Source organism: Nymphaea colorata, chromosome 10, assembly GCF_008831285.2.
Source record: "Nymphaea colorata isolate Beijing-Zhang1983 chromosome 10, ASM883128v2, whole genome shotgun sequence".
NCBI classification, from domain to species: domain Eukaryota; kingdom Viridiplantae; phylum Streptophyta; class Magnoliopsida; order Nymphaeales; family Nymphaeaceae; genus Nymphaea; species Nymphaea colorata.
Genome location: NC_045147.1, coordinates 8,196,018 through 8,215,069, shown reverse-complemented (window position 1 = coordinate 8,215,069; position 19,052 = coordinate 8,196,018). Strand labels below are relative to the sequence as shown.

General features: G+C 39.7%; 1 protein-coding gene across 1 annotated transcript; it reads right to left on the bottom strand.

Moving 5' to 3' along the window:
- Positions 1-291: 291 nt before the first annotated feature.
- Positions 292-6,282, bottom strand: LOC116262541 (glutamate decarboxylase 4-like). The gene is made up of 6 exons (XM_031641994.2): positions 6,100-6,282; positions 5,755-5,959; positions 4,701-5,116; positions 1,869-2,122; positions 1,586-1,638; positions 292-1,047 (listed from the first exon to the last, which is right to left on the bottom strand). The coding sequence occupies exons 1-6, from the start codon at positions 6,189-6,191 to the stop codon at positions 601-603; spliced, it is 1,467 nt and encodes a 488-aa protein (XP_031497854.1). The 5' UTR covers positions 6,192-6,282; the 3' UTR covers positions 292-600.
- Between the last annotated feature and the right edge of the window lie 12,770 nt (positions 6,283-19,052).

Here is a 19,052-nt window from a genome sequence, read left to right as displayed (position 1 = left end):
TTTTTGTGCGTCATTTGATTGGATTATTGGAATATATACATAAAGATTCTGATTTTTCTGATAATTTACGTGGTAAGATGTGTTAATTTCTCTATAATGTCATACGTCTGAAACCCCAGAACTTCATTCTAGACCATAGTTGGCAAACCCGAGTCAGAGTCGGCCGAAGACTAAGTCGCCAGGTCAGCAAGTTGACTTGGAGACTTGGCCTTTCCAGGTCATAAATTTTTGTAGTGTATTTTTATTACAAATAAATGAAGAAGTTGAAATTATATATAAAATAACATGACATACTATACAATGAAATAATAATTCATTGAACACAAGTTACAGTCACACGAGTACAAAACTACGAAACAAACAAGACAGTCACCTGCACTCATGTCATAGACTTACACTTGTCATAGAAATTCTACTTATTTATTGAATGTCAACTGAAAAAGCAAGGAACCAGGGAAAATAACACACTTATAGCATATCTAAGCCCATGCTTGCAGAGCTAAGCTTCCTTAAGCACTTGGTTATTCCCCTTGCAGTCTCTCTCTCACACCTTCAACGTAGTTCTGCAACCAAACAACAAGAAAATAAAGCAGCAGATTTTCAGCACACTCCACTGGTCTTGTTTTTGGCAACAAGCTTCATCCAATACTTGGTTATTTTCTCTGCATTCTCCGAGCCATCTGCCTTGGTTGGAGCAACAGGAACTGGGACTTTGGATGGAAGAGAATCCAGCTCTTTCAGAACTTTCTGCAAGTCAGAGACCAACCTCTCCGCTAAGCTTCTGCTGAAGTCCTCACGGACAACAATACGAAGTACTGCAATGTGTTGAGCATCTGCTGGCATCGTATAAGCTGGCACTATCCATCCAAATCGTCGTAGGCTGTCTGATATCTCAAACACATCATGCTTAGAAGTATTTTTTAGAGCAAATGCCAGAAGTGGGACGCCCATCTCTTTTGAGACAATCTCAAATCGACCAGTTTTTTCAATTCCTTCTCGCAATGCTTTGGCGTTCTCCATGCAATTCTCCATGATATTCTTATAACCCTGGTTCATCAGAAAAAGCAGTAGGAAGTATGTATGTCCAACTCTTTACTAGTGCAAAGTAGGTCTCACGGTCCAAGTATTATGCAATGCTGCTTTTGTAACTATAAAAAATATATAAATATAAAATCCGTAGTATGTGATATCTAGACATTTTTTAACACTAGGAATCTGTGCATCAATATTAATATCTGGTACCGCAATGGCACAAGAAAGGGGATCATACTACTAATTATAAACCCGTCCAGTATCATTAACCCACTTTGTAAACCTTCAACAGACAGGAGAAGCTTGAGAAGATTATTAGCTCTAGTGATGCCTATTAGTGACTAAAACAAGTCTTGTCCTTGTTCGGCAGTGAGTTCCTACCAGCTTCTTGCAAATGTCTGTCCCTTTAATTGATAAGCAGGGTCATGTAGAACCCCTACATCAAGCTAACATCAGCAATTTTCATCTAACTGTTCTCATATATGCCTGCATTTGCGACCATATAGAGAAGCAAGTTATAGGCAGATGATTTTAAATCAAGCTCAAGATTTACCTCGAATCCGAGGCGAATGAATTGGTAGTACTGCCCAATGATCTGGCTGGAACCTGCACCCATCATATTGCCAAATTGGAATTAGCACAAAGCACCATGGGTTATTAAGGGGGGCGTCTGACATTAGGAACATCATGTTCATGTTGCATGACAAAATTAGGGTTCATTTAGGAGACACTTTGTTCAAATGTTTCATGAATCTACCTTAAATCTATGGAACGCTCCCATCTTATCCTTAATCTCAAACTGCCCTTAAAGGAATGTAAGAGGCACATGACAATACCCTTGGAGAAATTGAGGGTGAAAGTGGGTTGGTCGGCCCCCAGATAGTTGATGTGGAATATGAGATCCTCAGGTAGGTCTTCCTTGCTCCTCCAGACAACCCATCCAACACCAGCATACACCAGCCCATACTTGTGCCCACTGACGTTGATGCTCTTCACCAATGGCAGCCTGAAATCCCATTCTAATTCGGGGTACAAGAATGGAGCAATGAATCCACCGCTCGCTGCGTCGACATGAATGGGTGTGTTCCACCTGTAATGAAACAATAACCATAATTCTTAAATAAGATTCATGTCCCTCACCTTGATACACGTAGGGCTTTTAAAATACAGGCATCCATGAAAACCACTCTTAAGGACGACACGGAAATTAAAGTAAGTTTTCATTACTTTTAAGTTTTAAAGGAGCGAGTTGACCAACAAAAACTCCATTACCTTTGGTTGGATTTATTGGGGATTTAAATTTAGGACCTTTTAAGTTAAAGAATCAAAGGTGCAATATACCTAGAATGTGTCTTCTCGTTGCCTTGAAAATCGAAACAATGGAATAATCTAATCACGTTTTGCTTGATGGGAAATATGGTTCTTCCCAAGTATAGCCGTTGGATTTGACAACGGATGGCTCCAGAGTTTTGGCTTCTTTTTGTTTCCCTTTTTTTAATTATCGCGCCGAGTTCAACTTGATGTGATTTCCCATGCAATCTGATTATGCGATCTGGGCCGTCAATTCAAGTAGGGACATGGTTAACCGCTCACACCAGAAGAGAAGCTGATCATTGCATCGTTTGAAAGCTATGTTTGGATGCAGGAAGATGAAAGAATACGATTTGGAAAGCAGGGAAAAGGAAAATGAGGAAAATAAACGAAACGAATCATTGTAAAACGAATCCTCTTTGTATATAAAGCGCTCCTGCATTACTCGGATTATTATAATTGAACGGTGGCTAATATTCTATTCAATTCAGTGGGTGATTTAATAATATATCTTTTTTTTTTTTAAATTATCTTGTCGTTCACAGCCGATTAAGCTGAAAACCGGCAGCTGCATTAATTCGGTTCAGAAGACGACGCTGATAGAAACTAGTACATGGTCATATGCTTGCTCAATTAATAATTAATAAAATGTGAAGATCTTTGCTTCATGAATAAAATCAAAACCACCCAAACTCAAACCAAGCATTTGCATCCTTTTCCTAATGTAACTCACATCTTTCTTCTTGTTCAAATCAAAAACCCATACTGCATAACATGCTAGGAAAAAAATCAAATCCCCAAAATTGATAGGTATGACCCTAAAAATGTTCAATGAAAAAAATATAATAAGTTAATCATTTTTTGATCAGTTTAATTATATTTTGATAGTAATAAGAAATGAATTGCTCTTACAACATCAAAATTCTAACAGTAGAAAAATAATTCAGGTTTTTCCCAAGAAAAACTTGAATTAAAAAGCATTTGACGTTACTATTTATAGACATGTATATTAGAACGTTCAATTTGGTTTAAAACATTTTTTGATAAGAACTCTCTCTCTCTCTCTCTCTCTATATATATATATATATATATATATATATTATTACTAATTAGTTAGAAAGGATAAACAGAATACTTAAACATTGAGCTACTAAACCGGCCTAGTTTACACCAGAATCGCTATAGTCATAACCTGGTTTCTGCAAACAACGCGGTTTCACGCTTTCTTGTCTTTGAAAAAGAGGGGATGAACAACGGAAAAGAAGAGAGAATAACATGAAGAGGTACCTAACTTTTATTGGTACCATGAAAAAACAGTAGTTGGAAACTTTTCATTTACACACAATTTCGCCAGCTAATTCAAGCAGCTGAACATAAAAAACACACTCAAGTTAGAATGTTTTCACTTATTAGAGAGTTAATGGAAGGAAGTGGACTTAAAATATCCGAATGTGAATCTGTTTTCGTTATTATGTGCTTTCGTAGAGTGTTCTTGAAAAGGAAAACAATATTGTTTTCGGGACTGGACGTAACTAGGTGTCTGGCCATCGAGGTCACCTCATCACATGGTCCAGTCGGCATCTCTCATTAGTTAGAAAGTAATTCAGGTTGTTCATCTTGCTCCAGGTTTTGTTTATTTATGAGTGTCCCTTACAATATGACATTTAAACTTAAAGGGCTGGGCTCTTCAGCCAGAAATTTTCGACTCCGCCACTGCAGGGATGGTACTTTTGGCAGAACTTAAACCCCTTCTTTTGTAACTAGAGGTAAACCTCTAGACTGGTTCTGCTAATTCATCTTTAAAAACAGAAAGCCCTCGAATGAGAGCCTCTCTAACCTTGAGAACTTTCACCAGCAATTGGAGCTCATCAGCAGCCTTCTTCTTCTCCAAGGTAACGATACAGTTGGGTCAAATTTCAAGCTCTTATGAGTCCACGCTCAAGTGACACAAGAAAACCGTGTTTCCAATCAATATATTGACCAAAAACACATCCACCTCGGTGAAAGATAAGGCCCAATTGGTACTCGCTTCAGGTCTTGCACGATTTATTGTTATGGAGCTTTAAGTTCGATATAGTATACTACCAAGGTTTTGTTGTTAACTTATGGAGCCTCTTCACAACAGCGGGGCAAGTCAATGGAGGACGACAACGCCCTCCGCGAGACAAAGGGACTGGTCAGTACTGGACCGGACCAATTAATTATTATGGTGCTTGGTTGGCCTCGATCTCAATGATAAGTAGGACTTGGAGGGCGTGGCCTCAGGCCTTCAACGCGATGATGATAAACCTAACCTGTCAACAACTTTTGATTTGGTTGAAGCACTGAAACGGAGAAGTTAAAGCACACATACATACCCGGTTTCCTTGTTCTTCTGGGTTAGGAGGTCGTTGAGGAGCTTGACGTCTTCGAACTCGCCGTTGAGGGTGGACCCGAGGATGGCGGCGACGCAGATGGTGTTCTCGTCCACCATCTCGACGGCCTTGAGGGGGTCCATGACGTAGTAGCCCTCCCTCAGCTTCACCTCCTTCAGCTCCACCTCGAAGTAGCGGGCGAACTTCTCCCAACACACCTGCACGTTCGCCCCCGTCACGATGTTGGCCTTGTCCGTCGGCTTCCCTTCCGCTCTCCTCTTGATCTGCCACTTCCTCTTGAACGCCAGCCCCGCCAGCATGATCGCCTCCGACGACCCCACCGTCCCCACCCCCACCGCCGTCTCCTCCTCTCCCACCGGCGCGTTGAAGAGATGCGCGATCATGTTCACGCACCGGTTCTGACAAATTCACACACAAGCACCCATCACCTTCCGACCTCCGGCACAACACAAGCTCTCCAATTTTCATCCTTCCAAGGTCGTTTGGCAGCAGAAACATGAATGTGCCTCAAAGGTTGGGGCAGATCCATCAGTCTCTTCCCCGACCTTTAAAGCACATTAATGGAACAACACTCATTCTGCCATGCCAAACAGCCCCTAAAAGGACGTAGATCGATACAGATTGTGCACAAATTAGTTAACCTCGAGCGACTTCCAACTGTCAGAAAAACAGACAGAAAAGGAAAAAATTGATCGCTCGAGTTGATCGAACTAAGCGCAATAAGAAAAACCAAAAGTGGATCTGGAAAGACAAATATGTCGACTTGCCCGTTTATAGCGTGTCGGCAAGATGGTTTGGTTGTGCAGAAGAGTGAGATTCAATATTTAAGGGGCCACTTGTCTTCGGATGGCCAAATCCCACGGTGACACCAATGGAAATCCTTAAATTAATTAGAAAAAAAACAAGAGCACTAAGAATGACCGCTGCTTTACAAACACTTCTTGAGAATAAAAGGCATCAAGAAGGAAAAAGGAAAGGACGACCTTGAGAGAGGGATTAATGGGGGGAGAAGGAGAAGGAGGAAGGGTGGTTTTACCTGGAGTTCGGTGGTGACGGGATACTCGTCCATGTCAACGTAGTTCTTGTTGATGGCCTGCGTCATCAGTCGATCGCACTCTGGCTCCATCCACGTCGTCACGAACGACGCCAGATTCAGCCTCGGGTTCCCGTCAAGCATCAGCTCGTCGTTTATGATCTGGTACGCCGCCTCCTTCGGTATCGAGTTTTCCGGCATCCTGAACCTGCAACCATTAATTTCCCGGCGACATATCGCAGGGAGAGTAAACCATCATAATCAATCCGTTCGGGAACAACACTTCATTTCTAGAGAAACAGAGACAGAAAGAGAGAAGTGTAGATTTTGGGGTTCGTGGTACTTTACCTTGGGAGACAGGAACGAACATAGCGAGAGCCGAAGGTCGAATGAACACTCTCGTCGGAGTTCTGCACGGGCACGGTGGTACTGATCACCATTTTCTTCGCCTTTTCCTTCCCGACCTTACTTCTCTCTCTCTAATCTTCAGGTGTTTTAAGAGAGAAAAGCTGAAAACCGCGTTACAGATTCCCTTTAAAACCGCCTGTATATTTTCTAGAAAAAGACGGCTAGTAAGGTAAAATGGAGGCGCATCAATCGCGGGTTGAAAACTATGATATGGGACCGATGCGTTGCTAACCACTCACAGTATGTATGTCTGTTTCATATACGTATAATTGGATTTGTGGATTTTTCTATCTGAATTTGGACGAAAAAAATGTTTCTAACTGACACAATACGTTATCGTATGGCAATGTGTTTAGTCATACCCATTACCCATCCGATTACAATACAACAGATGGTTGTGATTGAAGGAAGCTCAAAATTATCCTATCATTTCATCTCCTATATCTGTGAGAAGCCGGGAGAAATCTAACAATCATAATATATATATATATATATATATATATATATATATTGTTGAAAATATATCTTAAATAAATTATAAACATCTTATAATTTTGTGAAAACTAATTCAATATAAAACCTGCTTTAGTTTAAGTTATATTTTATATTTTGTGTTGTTCTATTATCAAAATACTGATGCAATGTTCATTATATATATATATATATATATATATATATATATATATATATATATATATATATATATATATATATATATATATATATATATATATATATATATATATATATATATATATATATTGTTAAATCTCGTACCACTAAGGTTAAGTAAAAAAAAAATTATACTTGTTGAAAATATATCTTAAAAAAATTATAAACATCTTAATAATTTTGTGAAAACTAATTCAATATAAAACGTGCTTTAGTTTAAGTTATATTTTATAAATTTTGCGTTGTTCTATTATCAAAATACTGATGTAATGTTCATTTTTTCTTACTTAAAAACATTAATAAACTCCAAAAATGATTAACTTAATATATATTGTCCATCAACTTATTCATATGATCATATCTGTGTTAGGTTAGATTGCAAGAGAGAGAGAGAGAGAGAGAGAATGCTTTAATAATCACATTTAGCTAATCTGGGTTTGGTCCCCATTCTAGTGATGTGTGGATCTACAACTCAAACGCAAGGTTAAGTAACAACAAACTTGATGAGAAGCACCAACAACCTTTTAAATCCAATTTAAAAGTCATGCTTTAAAAGACGACAATAAATATCGTACACATTTTCCAAAACAGACAACTTAATCGACGAGCTGTATGATAGAGATTCTCCATAACGTTACACCTCGCTATCAACTGCTCGTCCTTTGTGTCTTTCTCACCAAACTTCATACACGCATATAATTTGTTGCAGTAAAAAGCTAAGTAGTTTCATTTTGTATAAGAACCTGATCTTCGAGTTATGTAAATCTGCCATATATTCTGTTGCCGTAGGGCTTTGCACAAAACACTCACAAAGCAAAGCGAACAAAGAGTGATTTCTAATTGTCTTTTAGTTGTATATGACGGCTCATTCTGAAGGGTTGGTGCCCTTCTTTCCGTCGAACCCTACCGTCGCTGCTTAGATGGAAAAGTAGCCCTGCCCAAACTACAGGGTGCCAATTTCATCGCACAGACCTTGACTGCCACAAATTCTTTAATCTTTGCTTTGTGTAATTGAAAGGTTATAGGATTCGGTTCGTAGACTGACATTCAAGTTAATACAGATTGAGATTGTATAGAAACATGAGCCTGTGATATGAGCTCCTTTTGATAGATTGCCTTCTAAAGGCTAAGAGCTTGGTGGTCGGGTAATCTTCTATTATTGCATATATGAAAAAAATAAGTTATGAAAATCAGCCAAAATGTTTGATAAAAAAAATTGATCTTGGAATGTTGTCTGAACATCAAAAAAACCTAAGAAAGTCATCTTTCACAAAAACATAGCACAGTGTTTTCTTATCAAATAGCTTATAAACGACCGATAAGCAATAGGAATAATATGTTATTGTTTCATGAATGTATCATGTTAACTCTACTCCAATCTTCAAATTGCTAGATAACTCCTAAATCAACAAGTTATTACAGCTATAATCAGAGTGCAATTGAAATTTATAATATTGTCTACTATGAAGAAGTGTATTATGATAAAATTTATGTTGTCCCTTAGAATGAGCATAACCGTTGACCTAATGTTCTTCCCGCGACAGATGAATATCGAACTCCATTTTTTTTTTTGGTAATAAAGCAAAAAGAGCCTCCTAGAAGTTAGACTGATAGGTAAACATATGGGCTCCGTGCGACTGCCACATCACCGTTGACTTTGGAATTGTTTCATATCAATATTGCAGAAAGTTTTTTACGAGAAAATCTCTCTTCATGTTAAAGGCTACAAACACTTTTGCTCATTTTTCTTCTTCTTTTTTAAATATATTTTGTTTGTTGTAAAGTGTAACCATAGCCACCGTTGAAACTTTTAATTAAGGTCTATGCTTTTTTTTCAAAATAACTGGGGATAACGATCAGTGCTATTTTTGTCAAATTCAAATTTAAACATACCCCTAAAACTTGACTTGGAAATAAATAATTTTTTTAAATATGTTTGATAATCTCATATCTTAGTTTTCAGGTTATACATATTTTAAAATGATGTTTGATAATGGATGTGGTCTGTCTTAATGAAAGTCACAATCCTACCAAAGAAAGGCTCAATGGTGAAAACATTGAAGATAGCAAGCAGTTTGGTGGTGGCAACGGTAAAAGAATTGAAGACAATAAACAAAATGGAAAGAAGACTCAACGTCTCCAACCGATAACAAGAACCTCTCAAATTAAAGAAACTGTTGAAAACAAAATAGTAAAGAAATATGCTTATAATACAAATGCATTAATGTATGAAGCAGGATGAAGGAATAAAAATCAGAAATGATCTCATGTGGATGTAAGTCAAACTGAACCACGTAAAAACCGTCTTTGTTATGCTCTTTCTTCTCTCTTTTATGGTATCAAAGCCAACTTCATTCCTTATTTCAGCAATCGAGACTGATAGCAATGGTAACTTCTCCATCACCAGCATCAAAAAATTTAGGATCTTCAGTCAATACAAGTTTTGGTACGATTTTCACTTCCCCACTCATGCAATACCCCAACAATTTACAACATTTCTTAAACATCAAACTTAATGTAGAAAACTACTTGATATGGGAACCTCATTGATATCTTGTGATTTAATGGGGTTCATTGATGGTTCTAAACTTAAGTAATCCATGTATGTGGTTGGAAGTAGTACCGTAATCAACCAAGACTATGTTCAATGGCTTAGACAGGACCAGCTATTATTGAGTTGGATCAAATTATCCTTGTCGGAAAGCATTCACACTCAGATCGTAGGGCTGAAATCCTCTGTTGAAATATGGAAATATGTCAAGCAGTCATACATTACTCATTCTAGGTTCAGGATTATGCAATTGAAGTCTCAGTTATAGGACCTCAAGAAAGGGATTTTAAGCATGAATGCATATGTTTATAAAGCCAAAATGATAGCACATTAATTAGACAACATCAAAACCAGTCGATAAAGAAGACTTAGTTCTCTATATTCTTAAAGGTTTACCTTCGGAGTATGCTGCCTTCAGAACTAACATGTAAACTACAAAGGAGGCTATAACGTTAAATGAGCTACATGGTCTCCTCTTTATGCAAGAGGCAAACCAAAAGGAAAATAAAGTTCAAGTTGAACCTTTGACTCCATCTGCCAACGTTGTGACAAAGATCAATTATGGTAGACATCAAAACTATAGAGGAAGAGGGAGAAATAATTATCAAAATAAGAGCAAGAATTTTCAAGGAAAAGAATGATCGACCTGTCAAATATGTGAAAAGTTGGGCATTTGGCTAAAAACTGATATTCATATGCGAACCTTATCAAAGAAAAACGACCTAACTCTGGATCGAGTCCTCAAGCCAATCACTCTTCAATTGGAAACTTTTACAACTAGCAAGTAGGAGACGATAATTGGTATGGAAGCAACCGACTACATCACCAACGACATTAACAATTTATCTATTCATACTTACCATCAAGGTGGAGACACATTAAAGATTGGTGATGGATCAAGTTACATATTCTTAACATTGGTTCCTCCATTATTTCTCCAAACTTGTGTTTAAATGGTATTCTTCATGTGCCAAAAATTACTAAAAATTTACTATCAGTTCAAAAATTTTGTAGGGATAATAATGTCCATTTTGAATTTCATCCTGATTTGTGTTTTATTAAGGATCGAGTAACAGGGATGGTGCTTCGCCAAGGAACAACTAGTGGAGGTCTCTACAAAATAAAGCATGACAGCGAGAAGAAAGAAGTGTTCAGTAGCAATAAGGAGTGATCTATGGCATAAAACATCTTGGATATCTTGCATTTTCATTAGTTAAAAGACTCTTAGTTAATTCTGATTTGCTTTAAGATAGCATGCTTTCTATGTCTTTGTGTAAGGCTAGTCTTAAAGCCAAACATCATAAATTGTCTTTTAAAACCTCTACATATAAATCGATTGTTCTTCTTGAGATTATTTATTCAGACGTTTGGGGTCCATCTCCAATTATAAGTTTAAATAATTTTAGGTACTATGTGATTTTTGTGGATGGTTTCTCTAAATACAAATGGAGGTGGTGAATTTGTAGGATTAAAATCCTTTTTTATTGAGCATGGCATCGATCACAGGATCACCTATATGCACACTCCTGAACAAAACGGTATATGTAAAAGACGTCAGGTCTTGCACTTATGGCTGATGCTGATGTTCCAAAAAATTTCTGGTCATGTGTCTTTTCTAGTGCAGTTTACCTCATTAACTGCATGCGAACAAAAACTCTTGATTATCTATCACCATTTGAAAAACTTTTAAAAGATCACCAGCTTACAATTTCTTAACATTTTTTGGTTGCGAGTGTTTTCTTTAACTTTGTCCATATACCAAGCATAAACTTGACTATAGATTTGAAAGAAGTGTCTTTCTAGGGTATGCCCCTCAACAAAAAGCTATTACTATTTGAAATTGAAAAACAACAATTTTTTTGTGGCTAGACATGTTGTTTTTAGTGAAAAAGAATTTCCATTCAAAACAAAAAAAACATAGAGAAAATTACAAACCAGAATATCAAGGTAGCCAATCTATTCCCTTTGCATTTCCTTCTCCAAAACTCACTGCCGTCGAGACCTTAGAGCCACATCTTGAGACGCATCATGCTGATCCAAATATGGAGCAATGCCTTCATTTTGACAAGCATGATGATAGTCAATAACTAGGTGGTCAAAGTTACAGCCAATGCCCCAGTTCAAATGGTGAACCAAAACTCAACCAAGATGGTGTACCTCATACACCTTGTCCCACTTGTAGAGATGATGTCCAAATCGAATGTAGAGGTGATCAACTTGAATCTGAAATACTTGCTCCCTCTAAGACTCATATGATGGTTACTCGTTCACAACTAGGAATAGTCAAACCAAACCTAGTGCTTCAAGATTTTCAACTATATTCTTCTATCAAATACCCATTAGCTTTAACATCTATATTGACTGAGGAAAGTGAATCACAGTGAAGCCTTACAATGTGAGAAGTGAAAAGAAGTTATGGAAAATGAATACAATGTACTTGTCCGAAATAAAACATGGACACTTGTTTTTCTTGAGAATTTCAAACATGTTATTGGGTGTAAATGTGTTTTCAAGATAAAAAGGAAGGCAGATGGCTCTATAGAAAGGTACAAAGGTAGGTTAGTAGCTAAGAGATATAGCCAAAAGGAAGGAATAGACTACACCAAGACATTTATTCCTGTCGTCAAACGCACCACTATTAGGACCATTTTGACCATTACTCTTAAAGACAAATGAAAAAAAAAGTAGGTTGATGTGCAAAACACATTTCTCCATGGAAGCCTTATTGAAGAAGTTTTCATGAATCAACCGTTTGGTTTTGAAAATCGCCGTTTTCCAAAATATGTGTGCAAATTACATAAAGCTTTGTATGGTCTAAAACAAGCTCCAAGAACTTGGTTTGCTAGATTGAGTACATTTCTTTACAAAATAGGATTCCAAAAGCTCGTACAGCCACATTTCTCTTCATTTTTAAAAAAGAAAATATCATTGCATATATTCTTGTATATGTTGGTGACATCATTATTACAGGAAATTCAGAAATTTATATTCAAAAGTTTATTATCTCATTTAGCTATGAATTCACCATCTAAGACTTGGGAGATTTGCACTATTTTTTGGGCATCGAAGCTAGACATACCATTGAAAGGTTGATCATTTTACACCAAAAATACATTGGAGATTTATTGAAACGAACAAATATGATCGGCACCAAACCCATGTCAACACCTATGGCTACTAGTCCTACCTTAACCATTTCATCTAGAACAAAATTTAATGATCATTCTTTATATAGAAGTATTGTTGGAGCATTACAATATACAACCATGGCAAGGCCTGACATCGCCTTTGCTGTAAATAAAGTGTGTCAGTTCATGCATTCTCCAACCGACTTCCATTGGGCAGCTGTCAAACGCATACTCTGGTATCTGAAGCTCACCATAAATTCTGGCTTACTTCTTAAGAGATCATCCACTATGAATATTACAGCATATAGTAATGCTGATTGGGCAGAATGCCTAGTCGACAGACGATCGACTGGCAGATATGTAGTTTTCATTGGAGAAAATCTAGTATCTTGGAGTGCCAAGAAACAAAATGTTGTATCAAGATCTAGCACAGAGGTAAAATATAGATCTATTGCTAACACTATAGCAGAAATCACTTAGGTTCAACTACTTCTTCATGAACTTGGAATTTCTCAAGAATCAAAACCTGTTCTTTGGTGCGATAATGTTGGGGCAACTTATCTTGCATCACATCCTGTAAACCATAACAGATGCAAACATATTGAAATCAATCTACATTTTGTTTGGGAGAAGTTAGATCATGGAGAGATGATGATTCAATATGTGTCTAGTAAAGACCAAATTACAGATATTTTTACCAAGCCTTTAATGAAGCGTTCTCACCATTCAATTCTCCCTCAACTTCATCTAGTCAAGCTCACATCTTCTTTTAAGACAGTGAACTTGAGGGTGGATCTTAAGGAAAGTCACAACCCTACGAAAGAAAGGCTCAATGGTGAAAACTAAGGCTGGGCGTTGGGCCGGGCCGCCGCCGGGCCGGCCCGATAACCAAACCGGGCCGGGCTCGGGCAGGAAGGGCGGCCCAGCGGCGGCCCGGCCGGCCCGACTCCCGCCCTCGGGCAGTCGGGCGGGTGGCCTCCGCCCTGAGCCCTCGGCTCGCTCTCCATCTCCCTCTGCTCCGTCTCCCTTTCCCTTCCGTCTCCCTCTCCCTCTGCTCCTTCTCCCTTCTGTCTCCCTCTCCCTTTCCCTTCCGTCTCCCTCTCCCTCTGCTCCCTTCCGTCTCCTTCTCCCTCTGCTCCCTCTCCCTTCCGTCTCCCTCCCGTCTCCCTCTCCCTCTGCTCCTTCTCCCTACCGCCTCCCTCTCCCTCTCCCGTTTCCCTCTCCCTCCCTCTCCCTCTCCCTTCCGTCTCCCTCTCCCTCTCCCGTTTCCCTCTCCCTCTCCGCCTCCATCCACCGCAGCCCCGCTCGCTCCCCTCCCTCTCCGCCTCCGTCTCCCTCTTCTCCCTCTCCCTCTCCACCTCCGTCCACCGCAGCCCCTCCTTCTCCCCTCCCTCTCCGCCTCCGTCCACCGCAGCCCTACAGCTCCCCTCCCACTCCGCCGCGATGGCCGGCCATCTTGGCAGCAGCCACCCACGAAGTTGGGTGGCCTGCCGGTGAAAAACCACCGCCCGCCTGCCGTTCGGCAGGCAAGCGGTGGAGGGCTTGGACGAGACGCTCGACCACTCGGGCGGTTGAGCGCGGGTCGGGTCCGAAGCGCGGGTCGGGTCCGCCAAATGGGCTGGGCTGGGCTTGATTTCTGTGGACCAGGCCCGGTACCCGGCCCGGCCCGGTACCCGGCCCGGCCCGGTACCCGGCCCGGCCCGGTACCCGGCCCGGCCCGGCAATATATCGGGCCGGGCTCGGGCCCGGGTTTCAGGCCCGACGGGCCGACCCGGGCCGGGTTTTAGAGGGCCGGGCCGGCCCGGCCCGATACCCACCCCTGGTGAAAACATTGAAGATGGCAAGTAGCTCGGTGGCAATGGTAAAAGAATTGAAGGCAATAAACAAAATGGAAAGAAGACTCAACGTCTCAAGCCGATAACAAGAACCTCTCAAATTAAAGAAACAACTTAAAACGAAATAGTAAAAAAATTTGCTTACAATAGTTCAAATGGAACCTTGATAAATACAAATGCTTTCTACAGTCCCCATGCGACGTCAAAGGCCACGATTAAGTGGGCGGTGGAAAAAAGGGTGAAGGGTGAGAAAATTGAGACTTTGGGTTAAATAACTAACCTGTCATTTTCTTCTTGTTTTCTGTGGTTGAGGCTCGCCCTTAGTTTCAAAAGCTTAAAATTTTTAAAATTCAATCAAACGATTTTCTTTTTTCCACATAAATTTAAAAGATGAATAGTTTCCTATGTACATGAATAGTTCGATTTATTAAGAAAGAAATGGTAATCGTGCATATACGTCAAACCGTAAATGTGAATCTAACAGGAAACCCCTTTGGGTGCAAAACAATTCCTTATTTGTATAATGGTAGATACGATTTGATGATAAAACCCAATTTTTGTGATTAAATATAACAAAATGTGTCTTCCCCTTTTTAATTCGAGAAGACTGAAGAATGAAGATGAATAACAAGAAAGATAAGAAAAAGAGATAGATAGAGGAGGGAACATCCTAACTTGGCGAAACACCTAAACTTCCTGTGTCATGCTGTTCAGGACTCGCCGTTGGGATTCTTAATGAGTTGAATGGAGCTCATACAAATTAAAGGTTATTTTCTCTAAGCATCATCAGTGACAATCTTCTGAGGATAATGAGATTGGTGATCTTGGTTTAAGTGTTGGGATTTCTCCCCTTTATGTATACACAAACGATATGTCCTAGCCGGTCTAGAAAATCAACTGAACCGGTCTAGAAAAGGTTCGAATCGGTTCCAAAAGGTCCGAACCAGTTTTGAATTGAGTTGAATCGGTCTGAAACCGAATGAACCGGTTCGACTTTTTCAGAACCGGTTTGACAAAAGAATCAGTTTTCAAAACTTAAACCGCATGGATCGGGTCGGGACCCGGACCCGACCTGGTCTAAAAAAATTAACACAGAAGCGGGCGGCAAAAAAAGTTTTTTTTTTTTAGACTGTTGGATCCGGATCGGGTCTGTTAAGACCCGACCTGGACCGACCCTCCCGCTCGGCCGTCGCCCACCGAAGACTGCCAGAATCGACCGGTTTTTTTTCTTTTTTTTTCTTCTGTTTGCGATCTGCCCCCTTTTTTTTTGGATGGTCGGGCGCTGTAACAGCGGCGGGAAAACCACTGGCAGGCCACCCAACTGCGTGGGTGGCCACCGGCGGGTCGTGCCTGGGCGGCCAGAGGTCAGCGGTCGCCCAACGGCCGGCCGACGCTCTCCTTGACGGCCTGAAACCCGTCGCCCCTCCCTGCCGTCGCCTTCTCTGCTGTCCCCCTTTCCTTCTTCTTGTTCTTCTGTTTTGGCTGCAACAGAGACGCGGAAAGCACCGACTGGCCACCCAACGGCGTGGGTGGCTGCAGGCAGGACGCGCCCCAACGGCCGGAGGCCCGCCATCGCCGAACGGCGACTGATGCCCACTGATCCTTTCGTCCCTTTCTCTATACCTTAGGTGGTGGCAATGGAAGCCCGACGGCTTTCGTTGTTCGCCCAAATTTTCTTTTTCTTTTTTGAAAAACTTGTTGCCGAAGAACCAAAAGGGGAACATCCGAACGGGAAGAACGCACAAAAATCATCTAAAATCAAATCAACGATTGAACAATGAACATGGGCTTTGATAGCAATTGTTGGGATTTCTCCCCTTTATGCATACACAAACGATATGCCCTAAAACAGGATCATGCTCATGCTAAATCATTGAATTAAATAAAATAAACTTAACTGTAGCGAAAGCGTACCTGTATCCATATGATGAACTGAACAGTAGATCGCGGTAGGATTTTTCAGGGTCTTTGTGGTGTGCTTGAGGTCTCTCTCAGATGGGGAAGAGGAAAACCCTAGAAACCAACGTTTCAGGCAACCATTGCATGACCTCATGGACTACTACCATTTTATATTAAGGACAATTACGGATTCAACCTATCAAAGAGTCTGTAATTGCGTGTAGGTATCTATACATTTCAAAATTACCTCATACCATCTAAAATGACGTAATATCCCAAAACGCAATCACTTAAGCGGATATTTACCTTAAGATAGTCATCATGACTGAAATTCTTCACATATGCCAGCTCACTAAATGATCTTACATTAATATCTTCCCATGTTACCGGAGAAGAGTAGAAAAGGAGAAGAAAAAGAAGATTAGCAAAATTGACGGGGGCACAAGTCCCAACCTCTATTTTCATGAGCTATCGGAGAGTGGTTCTCTCATCTCTTATCTAAGAAGTAAGAAGTGGCATCCATTTATTCCTCCCATTTCAAGACAAATTGGGTGCGAAATTGGTCCTGACTTTGCGCGGCACAATAGAAACACCCATCTCTTGAAATTAAATAAACAGAAAACAGTCGCCTCTTTACCTGCTTTCAGAAGCATCTTCAACCTTTTTCCCTTCCAGGGCGAGCGGGAGTATCATTTACCCTACTCCTCATTTCGAGAAGAGAGTCGAGTCCTCCACCTCTTCGAGCCCCCTTCTAGAGATGTACGATGCCGTGTTGGCTCCTTCATAGAGATCATAGAACCTGCAAGAATCACATAGTGATGTGGTGTCTTCCACTTGTCCACTAAATTTGACCAGCGGCGCTTTCTTCTTTAACGCACTGAACTCTTACAGGTGGTGTTGTAAAACAGGAACAAATTAGATGGAACCAAATAAAAATAGATGAAACATACAAGTAGGGATGTCAATGGATCATATTTCTGTTTAAATTAATTATAAAGAAAGTAGTTATGGTAACCATTTTAGGATCCTAATAAAAAATAGAAGTGGATTAAGATTTTAAAAAACAATATCTGATCAAATTTGGATCTAGATTATGTTTTAATTAAATATCTGATCAAATGGTGAAATTTTTGACATGAATATTCAAATCCTAATTTAGATATCTGTACCAGGAATGCACCCATCTAAATCCGAAGAATCCGAATTCCAAACCATGAGTCTGAATCGGAATCCGTCCTGATCTGGCTTTTGAAGTGCCTCTATTGTCTGGGCTTTGAACCTGCAACCTGCCACGGCGCTAGGTTGTTTTGGCAAAAGCTTCAGCCAAGAAAACCAACTTAGATAATTATTAGTAGGTGAATATAAAATTTATATAATTAAAGAGTTAAGTCTCAGTAATAAGTGACCGTGGGTTTTGTAAAAGTGGTTGTAGGTAACCATAAGTTTCAAAGGGTCAACCTATGACAATGATGGATGGGCTGTTTGCTTGAAGCTTTAACCAATAGCACTAACGTAAATTTGTGATAATAATTGAATAGTTCGATATTTTTCAATAAAATATCATGTATTTTTAATTAAAATGTGAATGGACCCAAGTTTATTGGATCACCCAATTTTAATCTCTAGGCTTTTTGGAAATATATAAATAAATAAAATCAGTTTTTAAATGGATAATTATTTTTATTTTTTAATTTCTCATTCTTTTTTATAGAGGGCCGTTACCTTTGTCTCCCACTTCAACTAATACCTGAAGCTGTGGAAAAGCCGAAAAGGTTACCTAAGTTTGTTTTAAATGAGGTATCAAGCCAGCAAGGAGAAAAGAATGTCCTTTCTTCTTCTTCTGCTCAACCACTTCTCTACTTTTCTTCCTTGTTCTCCCTTGCTGCTTAGTTGGGACTATGTCGAATGGTAGTGCTGTCAGTAGTTACTGTAGCAGGTATGCTGCTACCCTATGATTTATTGTAGTCTATATACACTATATGGATGCTATGTGCCTTGTTAACGGAATGACTCATATGTGCATGATTTCTCCTCTTACTTTCATAAATATATATGATGGATACTGTATAATGCCAGTGTGAGGAAGACATGATATTTTCCCTGTGTATCAGCTTTACTTATCTTAATGTATGATTGCCAAGACGATGTCCACCATGCATATGTATGTACCTCTTTTTTTTCTTTTTGTACCATATTGCTGACATTTACCACCAGGAGAAGTGTCTACATACATGGTTGAGACCATGTCGTTATGCTCAACTGAGGCCAGTGCATATGGATGAATGTCATGGCACTAATTCCATCTTTGATGCATTTCTATTTTTGAGTATGTGTAGTTTTAATGTGCATGATGCTTCGGCAAATTACATGTTGACCATGATGCTAAGTTGCATGCATGATACTATTGCATTTGTTCATTGTGTTCATTATATCTTTTTTTTTTATATATAACTACATAACCATTGTGTTCATTAGACCTTCTTTTATATAACTACATCAGCATGGAGAGCATATACTTGAGAAAGCGGAATTCTCTTTCCTCTCCCAATGTGTTTCTAAAGATATTAAACAAAACGAAATCGATGGGTTTCTGGTGTCACGGGCTAACTGTGTCAAGTCATTCTAACATTGGCGGTGCCGAGGGTTGCCATAAGCCCTCGACCAGTTTGCCTCAATGGTAGTTGAAGCATTCTTCAATCTTTCAGACCGTGAACTAGATGAGGAGTGGTAGACATGATTTATCCATAGTAAGTCATTGGCAAGCTGTGGCCATGATGAGGTTTTGTTAGAACACTGTCATTCCTTCAA

Coding starts and splice junctions, on each gene's coding strand:
- LOC116262541 (XM_031641994.2), bottom strand. CDS start 6,191: ATGGTGATCAGTACCACCGTGCCCGTGCAGAACTCCGACGAGAGTGTT. Junction 5,117..5,754: donor CCGTCACCACCGAACTCCAG/GTAAAACCACCC, acceptor TGAATTTGTCAG/AACCGGTGCGTGAACATGAT. Junction 1,639..1,868: donor CACCCTCAATTTCTCCAAGG/GTATTGTCATGT, acceptor TGATGGGTGCAG/GTTCCAGCCAGATCATTGGG.